The sequence below is a fragment of the Theropithecus gelada genome, chromosome 15, assembly GCF_003255815.1.
Source record: "Theropithecus gelada isolate Dixy chromosome 15, Tgel_1.0, whole genome shotgun sequence".
NCBI classification, from domain to species: Eukaryota; Metazoa; Chordata; class Mammalia; order Primates; family Cercopithecidae; genus Theropithecus; species Theropithecus gelada.
The window spans coordinates 77,042,847-77,054,503 of NC_037683.1; the positions used below are offsets into that span (position 1 = coordinate 77,042,847).

Below are 11,657 nucleotides of genomic sequence, written 5' to 3' on the forward strand. Positions count from 1 at the left end.
AGAAAGAAAGAAAGAAAGAAAGAAAGAAAGAAAGAAAGAAAGAAAGATACCCAAGTGCGGTGGTACACACCTATAGTCCTGGCTACTCAGGAGGCTGAGGCAGGAGGATTGCTTGAGTCCAGGAATTCAAGGTTGCAGTGGGCTAAGGTCACACCTCTGCACCCCAGCCTGTGCAAAAGAGCAAGACCCTGTCTTAAAAAAACAAAACAGCCAGGCGTGGTGGCTCACGCCTGTAATTCCAGCACTTTGGGAGGCCGAGGCAGGCGGATCACAAGGTCAGGAGATTGAGACCACCCTGGCTAACACAGTGAAACCCCGTCTCTACTAAAAATTTAAAAATTAGCTGGGCGTGGTGGCCGACGCCTATAGTCCCAGCTACTCTGGAGCCTGAGGCAGGAGAATGGCGTGAACCCAGGAGGCAGAGGTTGCAGTGAGCCAAGATCGCGCCACTGCACTCCAGTCTGGGCGACAGAGCGAGACTCCGTCTTAAAAAAAACAAAAAAAAACAAAAAAAAAACTTACCATTTTTTGAAGTTTGTAATGCACTGTGGTTTCAGATGTGCAACAATTTGTCAAATGGTTTATTCCCCAGTATGCTTAAGACAGAACAAAATTTTTTTCCATGTAGTTACCTGCCTTAATAAATATGTAATATGAATTTAAGTAAACTACTTCTGTATATTTGTAAATTACAAAGTAAAAAAAAAAAATGAACATTTTGTAAACATTGAAAAATGAACATTTTATGAACAAATGAACATTTCTCATCGCAAGATGAGAATTATGTTTTAAATAAACCTATAATATTTCATCTAGGGAAAAGAAACAGATTTAAGTAAGTAGAGAGACAGATCACGTTCATGGATTAACACCTCAACATAATAAAGACGACAATTATCCCCAAATGGACATATAGGTATAATATAGTTCTTGTCAAAATATTGGAAAGCTTTTTTGTATATTAGATAAGATTATTCTAAAACTTATATTGAAAGGCAAAGGAACTGGAATAACTAAAATGATTTTGAAAAATAAACTGGGAGGAATCAGTCTAACCAACTTCAAGACTCATTATATGGCTACAGTAAGTAATCAAGACTGTGTGATATACTGGCCAGGAGCAGTGGCTCACACCTGTAATCCCAGCACTTTGACAGCCCAAGGCGGGTGGATTACTTGAGCTCAGAAGTTCAAGACCAGCCTGGCCAACACGGTGAAACCCCGTCTCTACATAAATACAAAAAAAAAAAAAAAAAAATAGCCAGGCGTGGTGGCACACGCCTATAATTCCAGCTGCTCCGGAGGCTGAGACAGGAGAATCACTTGAACCTGGGAGGCAGAGGCTGCAGTGAGCCAAGATCACACCACTGCACTCCAGCGGCAACAGAGCAAGACTCCATCTCAAAAAAAAAAGACTGTGTGGTATTGACAAGAGACAGACATGTAAATCAATGGAACAAAATGGAGAACCCAGAAAGAGATCCACACAAAAATGCTAAACTGATTTTGTACAAAGGCACAAAAGCAATTAAATGAAAAGAAGATGGCCGTTTCAACAAATGATGCTTGGGCAATTGGCTCTCCATAGGCAAAAAAAAAAAAAAAAAAAAAAAAACAATCTCAACCCAAGTTTCGTACCTAAAACTAGGCAAAGAGTTCTTAGACTTAACACCAAAAGCACTGCCACAAAAGAAAAAAATGATAAATTCTACATCATTAAAATTAAAATATTTTCCTCTGCAAACCATAAGATAATAAAAAGACAAGCTACACAGTGGGAGAAAATATTAACAAACCACAAATCTGCCAAAGGACCAGCATATATAAAGTACTCTCAAAAGCAACAGTAGCGGCCAGGCACAGTGGTTCACACCTGTAATACCTTAGGAATTACACCTTGGGAAGGTGAGGCAGAAAGATGGCTTGAGGTCACAAGTTCAAGACCAGCCCGGACAATATAGCGAGACCCCATCTCTACAAAAAATTTAAAAAGTAGCCAGGCATGATGGCATGTGCCTGTAGTCCCAGTTACTTGGGAGGCTGAGATGAAAGAATTGCTTACGCCCAGGAAGCTCAGGCAGAAGTGAGCCATGATCGTGTCACTGTACTCAAGCCTGGATGAGAAAGCAAGACCCTATCTCAAAAAACAAAACAAAACAAAACAGTTAGTACACACAATCCTATTAGAAATGGACAAAAGACTCGGAAAGATGTTTCAATGAAGACATCATTAGTCATTTGTAATACGCAAATTAAGACCACCCTGGGGCATCACTACATACCTATCAGAATGAATAAAAGTAGTGACAACACCAAATGCAAGTAAGGATGCAGAGAACTGAATCCCTCATACACTACAGATAGGAATATAAAATAGTACACCCAGGCCAGTGTGGTGGCTCACACCTGCAATCCCAGCACTTCGGGAGGCCGAGCCAGGAGGATCACTCGAGGTCAGGAGTTTGAGACCAGCCTGGCCAACATAGTGAAACCCGGTCTCTACCAAAAATATAAACAATTAGCCAGGTGTGTTGGTGCACACCTGTAATCCCAGTTGCTCAGGAGGCTAAGGCAGAAGAATCGCTTGAACCCGGGAGGCGGAGGTTGCAGTGAGCCAAGATCACGTCACTGCATTCCAGCCTGGAAGACAGAGTAAGATTCCATCTCAAAAAAAAAACAAAAACAAAAAAAACAAAACAAAACAAAACAAAAAAAAAGGACATCCACACTGGAAAACAGGGCAGCAATATCTTAAAAAACTAAACATGTAACTAGGATACAACCCTGCAAGAGCACTCCTGGGCATTTATTCCAGAGAAAGGAAGACTATGTTCACATAAAAAAGTTAAAAAACCTGGCAGGGCATGGTGGTGCACACCTATAATCCCAGCACTTTGGGAGGCTGAGGTGGGTGGATCACCTGAGGTCAGGAGTTCGAGACTAGTCTGACCAACATGCCAAAACCCCATCTCTACTAAAAATACAAAAATTAGCTGAACATGGTGGTGGGTGCTTGTAATCCCAGCTACTTGGGAGACTGAGGCAGGAGAATCGCCTGAACCTGGGATGGGGAGGGTGCAGTGAACCAAGATTGTGCCCCTGCACTCCAGCCTGGGCAACAGAGCTAGACACCATTAAATAATAATAATAATAATAATAATAAAAAGAAAAAAAAAAACTTTTGCACGAATTTTTATAGCAGCCTTATTCGACATAGCCAAAACCTGGAAACAACCCAGATGTTTTTCAACAGGTAAATAAAAAGACTCGTGATATTTTCATACCATGAAATACTACTCAGCAACAAAAGGGAACAAACTTGATAAAAACATCTTAGATAATCTCCAGAAAATCATGCTGACTGTAAAAAAGCCAATCCTTATAGTGACTCTAGATGACCTCAGGCTAATCACACACCCCCAAGTGGCAGCAACAACCCATTTGAACGTCTGCCATATCAACTTTTGATGATAGTCACCATGCCTACCGTGGTGACCATGGGTGACAGGGAATCGGAGTTTGATTCCGGAGTGAGAGTCTGAGAAATGGCTACCACATCTAAGGAAGGCAGCAAGCATGCAAATTACCCATTCCCAACCCAGGGAGATAGTGACAAAAAATAAAAATACAGGACTCATTCAAGGCCCTTCAAGATTTTTTTTCTTTTTAAAAAAATTTTTAAATTTATAATATAAATTTTAAGAAAAAAGAAAAAACCAATCCAAAGGTTACATACTATATGATTCCATTTATGGAGCAGTCTTCAAATGACAAAATTACGGAAATTAAAGAACAGATTAGAGACTGACAAGGGTTAAGGAAGAAGTGGCAGAAGGAGGAAACTGGGTGTGGCTACAAAAGAGCAACAAACATGAAGAATCCCTGGAGTGATAGAAATGTTCTGTATCTCACTGTATCAATGTCAATATCCTAGTTCTAACATTGTACTATAATTTTTCCATATATCACCATTGGGGGAAACTGGATAAAGTACAGTCAGGATCTTTCTGCATTATTTATTATAACAGCATGTGAATCTACAATTATCTCAAAATAAAGTTTGGTTTTTTTAAAAAGATGGTAGGTAGTTCCATCTGAAGTAGCTCTTATGGCCAGGCACTGTGGCTCATGCCTGTAATCTCAGCACTTTGGGACAGGGAGGCAGAAGATTCACTGGATGCCAATAGTTTGAGATCAGTCTGATCAACATAGTGAGACCCCCATCTCTAAGAAAAAGAAAAAGAAAAAAAGAGAAAGAGAAAGAGAGGGAGGAAGGGAGAAAAAGAGGAAGGAGAGGAAGGGGACGGAGGGAGGGACAGATGGGGAAAGGGAGAGAGAGGGGGATTGGGGGAAGGGGGAAGAAGAGAGGGAGGGAGGGAGGGGGAGAGAGAAAGAAAAGTAAAGAAAAGAAAAGGCATTTATACAACAGCTTCCAAACAACACTGTATCTGAAAATTGGTCATTAGGATTCTTGGCATTTGTCTGTCAAAAAAAAAAAAAAAAAGAAGTCTTATTTTGGGCAGTCAAAAATCATCTCCTGGAAGCACACTTTGCCATAAGAGGCACAACAGGGTATGTTCCTTATTAACAGGACATATTCAATCTACAGTTAGTAGCACAGTTATCTGCCATGCCCCAAAACCAGTTGTCCATCAAGAATTCTGGGTCCCAAACCAGGCTGAAATAAAATATAGGCACATCCTCCTTTTAAAAGATCCAATTTGGGAACAGACAGATTTATTCCCAGAACAATGCATTGGTTTACCAAAACATGTTTGACCTTTCAAAGGACCTCTTTGTGGCGTGCTTCCTTAACACATTTTAAAGGACTCTTTTGATTAAAACTCCACTTAGCTCTTCTTTTTCAGAATCTTATCTGCTTAAGCCATATGGAGCACTCCCCCATGGGACCAAGTAACTCCTCTGTTTCACAGGGGAAGACACTAATGCTCAGTTCCGTGACCTGCTCAGGATCCTGGGTAGTAGCAGTCCTGTCTCCTAACTCCTATACCACTGCTCTTGTTCAAGTCCATTATTTCTGCTATTCCAACTTTAAACAATTATTCTGGTGGGATTCTCTTCCATTTAGACCTCATACTATACAGAGACTGTTAAACTGAACCCTGCAAGACACAGCCCTCATGAAATCCAGAGATAGAGACACTTTGCACAGCTGCTTTATAATACTGATGAGGAACACCCAGGTCCATCACGCTGTGAAATGAGAGAGAACAGGCCCTTCAGGCAGGAGCTGGCCACATTCTCTTTCCAGCTCTGTCCCTCAGTACACATTCGCCTTCACCAACTATCTTACCTAACTACGTGTTGGCTTTTTTACCTTGAGTAAAACAGCAGCAGCAAGAAAAAAATATTTACTTCCTCTTCAATGAAAGGAAGAGTACAATGAGATAAACGTAATTGTTCATGTTCCTCAAAACTGAAGCATAAATTATACATGGGGCTGGACAATTATAACCACCATCCCGGGACCATCCTTCTTTGGGGTTCAGATCCTTTTCAGTATTTACAACCCCTTTGCAATGGAAGGGCACAGTTTTAAGAGATTCACTGATTTGCCTGAAGTCAGAGTTTGACCTGTGTCTCATTTGTTTCTAAATCCTTGTGTAGTCTTCTTCGTGTCACATGCTGCTATTCCTAATCACTAGGGACACGTGGAAAAGAAAAGGCTTAATAACTAATGTCAAGTAGGCCAGGATTTTCCTACATCAGCGCTACTGACATTTTGAATGCAATAATTCTTTGTTGTAGGGGGCTGTCCTGTAGGATATTTAGCAGCATCCTTGGATTCTGACCACTAGAGGCCAGTCGCATTCCCCTCTGCCAAGCTGTGACAACCAAAAATATCTCCAAATGCTCCCAGATGTCCCCTACTGAACAAAAGTGCCCCTGGTTGAAAACTACTGTGCTTTACATATAACATACAAATACATGGAAACAACCACCTAAGAAGAGAACTTTACAGAAGGCATAATTCTCTTCAAATATCTGAAAAATTTCCATATAGAAGCAGGAATGGATTTGGCATGCCAGGGAGCAGACCTATACCCAGTGGGTTCAAGTGGGTTCAAGTGGGTTCAAGTTAATAATAAAATCAGCTAACATTTATTCTTCCTATGTGCCAGGCACTGTTCAGTACAGTTTGAAGTATTATTTCATTTAGTCTTCACAATAACCTTGTAAGGTCAGTAGTACTGGCCCCACTTTACAGGTGAAAAAGCTGAGGCTCAGAAGAGAATAGTTAAAAGAATTTGCCCAAGGACCAAGAGCTAACAGCAAAAGGCAGAACTCGTACTCAAACCAAGGTCCAATACTGAGCCCAAGCTCTTAATTGCCAAGTATTATGACCATGACAAATTAAGGATTTTACCTCAGTAAAATACAGAAAATAAAGAACTTTTTGACTTAAAAACTTGGAGATTTCTTAAAGAACTAAAAATAGAACTACCATATGACCCAGCAATACCACTACTGGGTATCTATCCAGAGGAAAAGACATCACTATACAAAGAAGACACCTGTACTTGTATGTTTATTGCGGCACTATTCACAATACCAAAGTGATGGAACTAACCTAAGTGTCCACCAATGGTTGACTGGATAAAGAAAATGTGGTATATATACACTACGGAATACTACACAGCCATAAAAAAAGAATGAAATCAGGCTGGGCATGGTGATGCATGCCTGTAATCCCAGCACTTTGGGAGGCTGAGGCAGGTGGACTGCTTGAGTCCAGGAGTTCAAGACCAGCCTGGGCAACATAAACAAGACCCCATCTCTACGAAAAACATTTTAAAAATCAACCAGATGCTATGGTACACATCTGTAGTCCCAGCTACTCAGGAAGCTAAGGTGAGAGGATCACCTGAGCCCAAGAGGTTGAGGCTACGGTGAGCCATGATCACACCACTGTACTCATGACAGAGTGAGACCTTGTCTCAAAAAAAAAAAAAACAGAAAGAAAAAAAGAATGAAATAATGTCTTTTGCAGCAACACGGAGTTAGAGGCCATTATCCCAAGAGAACTAATTCAGAAACAGAAAATCAAATACTGCATGTTCTTACTTATAAATGGGAGCTGAACGATGGATACACATGGACATAAACATGAAATAACAAACAGTGGGGACTCAAAAAGGAGGAAGATTGAGGAAGGTTGAAAAATTACCTATTGGGTACAATGTTCACTATTTGGATAACGGGTACACTAGAAGCCCAGTCCCCACCAGTTGGCAATATATCCATGTAACAAACATGCACATGTACCCCCGATTCTAAAATAAAATTTCTTAAAAAAAAAAAAAAACTGTTTATTTTGCAAACAATTATTTCCGCAGCCACCATCTCAATCCTATCTGTCCAGATCAGATCCAGAAAACCTGCCTTCCTTTGTAACTTTCAGGGAAGTCTCTGCTCTGAACTCCACTGAGCCCCTGTACAATACTCAATCCTTCCTATTTCAAGTTACTCAAACTTAGTAACATCCTACTTAGATGACAAGCTCCATGAGAGCAGGGGCAAGCAGCTTCTCACACATATTACACGCTCCCATACAAAGCCTTGCACATACTGGGGCTCAATAAACACTTTCTAAATAAATGTTCCTGAGGCCGAAAGCCTCCCATACCACCCCTACCCTCCAAAGCCCACACCATGAGGGATGCTTAAGCAAGCACCTTTAAGAGATGTGATTCTTGCATTAGAGCTGAAGATTTTATTGGATATGCTCTGAGTTTTTTCCAACTCTGAGAATCTGAGTCAGGAAAAGGCAGAAAGGGACAGATGAGAGGCAACACAGCCTTCCGGCTACATCTTCAATCAAGCTACCAAGGACTCCCTTGACTATGACCAGAAATCATGTGTCAGGGACTACATCTATTTATGTGTGTACGTATATGTATATACACTTACATGTACACATATACAAATACACATATACATGTATATCTGCAAATGCATTATCTATCAGTTCCCTCTGTAAGAAATTAAGCAGACAGGCCAGGTGCAGTGGCTCACACCTGTAATCCTAGCACTTTGGGAGGCCAAGGCAGGTGGATCACCTGAGGTCAGCAGTTTGATACCAGCCTGGCCAACATGGTGAAACCTCATCTCTACTAAAAATACTCTACTAAAAATTAGCTGGGCATGGTGGCAGGCACCTGTAATCCCAGCTACACAGGAGGCTGAGACAGGAGAATTGCTTGAACCCGGGCAGCGGAGGTTCCAGTGAGCTGAGATCGCACCACTGCACCCCAGCCTAGGAGACAGAGTAAGACTCTGTCTCATAAAAAAGAAAGAAAGAAAGAAAGAAATTAAGCAGACAAACATCTACAAGGTTTCTGAGGCCCTGAAGCCAGCACAAGGATGTACAAATAATCAGGAGTCTCTTTCTTCCCCTGGTATATGAACGAGGTAAGGCACATAACGCTCTAAAGTAACAGTCCCCGTAAAACACCAGCACACCTGCCAACCAGTTCTACCTCCCTCAGGTATCAGCGTCTGACACCCTTTCAAGAAAGTACCAAGTGGCCAAGCCCTGTTCCTGGAAGAAATGGGAGCTCATATGTGTGAGATGCTTTGAAGAGATGCTCACATATAGTGGAGGAGGAGAAGGAGAAGCATACTTTGCAACATTAAATATTAAATTGGAGGCCACCTGTCAAGAGAAAAACTCTAAATAGAATTAGATTTATTTGAGAGCACAGATTTCCAGGCTATACTTCCATTTCTCTTAAAAAAAAAAAAAAAAAAAAGTTATGCCTAGTATTTATACAAAGTAAAAGCCCATCTTCTTACCATATCCAGCTAGTGGCAAGTTCTCTGAGCTAACCTGAGGGTAAAGTGGATGGAGAGCTGGCTGAGAATGCCACAGAGCAATCAAGCAAACACTTTGCCCAAGGGTCAAACTAAGTGGAACAGTTGTTGACGGAAAAGTCGTGCCATAAACCATTTGTGGTCTCTCCTTAACTTTCTCAGTGTTTTTGAGCAGTAGAGAGAGGACAGGAACCACCAACACAAGTTTTTCCTACCATCACTAGGTTTTTTACCACTGTACCTGGGATATTCTGGTTCTTTCCTTCCTAACTTCTATCTCCATCAATAGCATGGCATCTTCGCCCTTCATGTGCAACCAACCACTACCCAATAGAGGCAGAGATCTAACTATCCAAAAAATGCATTCAGACAGATAAAACAAGAGCCAGTGCAAAATAAAACACATCAGCACCACCCAGGAAGCTTCCAGGACCAACCACAAACACTCTCTTTCAATTTACAGACAGGTTTTTCCTTTTTCACCTGACTAGTGACTCGCCCAACTTGGGATAACCACCAGTCAGAAGTTTTTAAATGCATATATCTCATTCCAGGGGGCCAGGTGTAAACCAAGGCCAGTTGAAAACCGGCGCCATTTAATGAGATGTGGGTTTAAATGGGCCTATTTTTTTTTTAACCTACCATTGTAGAGCAAGAAGTGAGGTTGGAAGCCTGCAGTTTAGCGCTTGTCACCAACCTTTTTTCTAAAGTCAAGGCAATTAGGCCCATGACTGTTAAAAATCTATCTCAAAGCTCTTGTCCTGCGCACATCAATCACAGTCACGGCTGAAAACAAACAGAATTTAAAAAATTTCTTTCTCCACACCCAAGGACAAGTGTGAGGGCAGCCGAGAAATCATGGCGACAGGAACAGCCGGTGTCCAAGGGGGCAGCTGCTTCTGAGACCTGCTTTGAGACGGACAGAGAACCAACCCGAGGTACTTTTCTCTCCCAATGTCTCTCCCTCGGCTCATTCACCATATTTTGGTCAAACAAACTGTTTTTCTCCTTTGAGAGGTTTATGGCGAGGGCAAGAGGGACTGAAAGGAAGCGAGGGGGCGACGCCAGGGATTTGTTGCTACACGTAAAGCTGGAAAACGTGCAGCTGTTTACTACCAGCGCCCCGTAGACTCAGAGCGCAGCTTGCAGCTGAGCGCTCCCCTCGGGCGCCGACCCCGCCTCCCCCACCGTTCGTGCGCCTTCGGCTTTGGAGGCGACGCGCCACCTGCCCTCCCCGACGCGCTCGCAGGACGCCGAGCCCCCAACCAACCCCGCGCGGGCCCCCAGGGCATCAGCTCGGTCTCCCCTCAGCCCCCGCGCCCACGCCGCGCGCCGCTCACACCAAGTTACCTCGGAGGCCCGGGTTGTCGTCTCTGGCCCGAATCTTTCGGATTTTGACGGGGCGCCCGCTCAGGGTAGACAGGACCAGACGTTGGCGCAAGAAGTTGCACCCCGCGTAGCTGAGGGAGTTCGCCTGAGTCGCCATGTGCGCGCCCTCCGCAAAGACGTGAGCAGCCCGAGTGCGGCGACTTCGGACAGACGCGGGACCCGTGACCCCGGCGGTGGTGGTGGCTGCGACACCGACGGCGGCGGCTGGGGCTGCCTCCCGCAGCCCCGACGCGTCCACGTGGTTTGGAACAGGAAGACGGAGAGACTAGACACCGGGTCAGAGGGGAGCGGGGCGGAGCCAGTGGCCACCTCCCCGCCTCCCCGCCCGACCGGGGCGGCCACCGCGCCGGGCCACGCCGCTATTGGCCCGCGCCGGATCAGGGAGGTGCCCGCGCCGCGCCTCCATTGGCTCGCGCTGAAGCTGGGCGGTGCCCAAGCCGCGCTGCCTTTGGTCCGTAGTGGAGCTGGGCGGTGCCCGGGCCTTGGCAACAGCGCGCGGCTGGAGGCAACGCGTGAGGGTGGCCCGGGAACTCCGGCGCGGGAGTTGCCAGTCAGGGCAGTCTCCTTTGGGTACCTCCTGGCGTGGTAGCAAGGGGAGATGGCGGACTGAGATTGATGCCTACGACGTGCCGGATTCTTAGCATCACTACTTACGGCAACTACTGGGGTGAAGATGCTATTATCTACCCGTCCTCTTTCTTTCTAAGAGAGAAAACAAGGGTTGGCACACTCACCCTATCGCAAGGATGCTGCTCAGCGCACTGCCGGCGCAGTCCCCCAGCTCCATGCTGTAACCTTGCAAGGTAGAGCCATCCTGTCTTACTCATGAAGAAAGGGTCGAGGAATATTGCAAAGCTGACAGTGGCAGCCTGTACTGAGACCCGAATCCTCCCACAGCAGGCCGTTGCTTATTTTATTAAGAGACACCTTTTTGCCCCTTTCTCACGGGTCCCTTCGTTTATCGTCACTGCGTTTCATGGCAATTCAGGCCCTCCTACCTCGCATGCCTCGAGATAGATAGTTGTAATAACTTCCCACGCACACACACGCAATGATTTTCCTTCTCATCCTCCTCCAGTCCTGCACAAGAAAATCTTCCCAAACGTTGGATTGTTTCACTTCTCTACTCAAAAACCTTCCAAAATTTACAGTTAACTAACAAATGACTACGAAAGTAGGAGTCCAATATCATAGTAATGTGGGTTTGTAGCCATTCTTGGACAACACTCACCAGACCATGAGTTCCAGAATGCATGGGGGTGCTCGGGGTGGGAAGGGGGGCTGGGTATGATAGTGTCTGAAAGAGGTGGGAGCTTAAATAAGATTAGGGATGTAGCTAGCCTTATGGAGAAAACAGTGTGTTATGAAGTGGAGTGTAATGGCATGCTCATGACTCACTGTAGCCTCAACTTCCTGAGTTCTAGCAATCCTCC

General features: G+C 44.3%; 1 protein-coding gene across 3 annotated transcripts in view; it reads right to left on the reverse strand.

Annotated features, from left to right (window-relative positions):
* Positions 1–10,579, reverse strand: part of RCL1 (RNA terminal phosphate cyclase like 1) — a 65,949-nt gene extending 55,370 nt beyond the window's left edge. For all 3 annotated transcript variants that reach the window (XM_025360200.1, XM_025360199.1, XM_025360198.1), the window contains exon 1: positions 10,186–10,579. Coding sequence is in view for 1 of the 3 variants with exons in the window: in XM_025360198.1 (XP_025215983.1) it covers positions 10,186–10,321 (136 nt within the window). In the remaining 2 variants the exon portion in view is untranslated. The remainder of the gene's footprint in view (positions 1–10,185) is intronic.
* Positions 10,580–11,657: the final 1,078 nt, after the last annotated feature.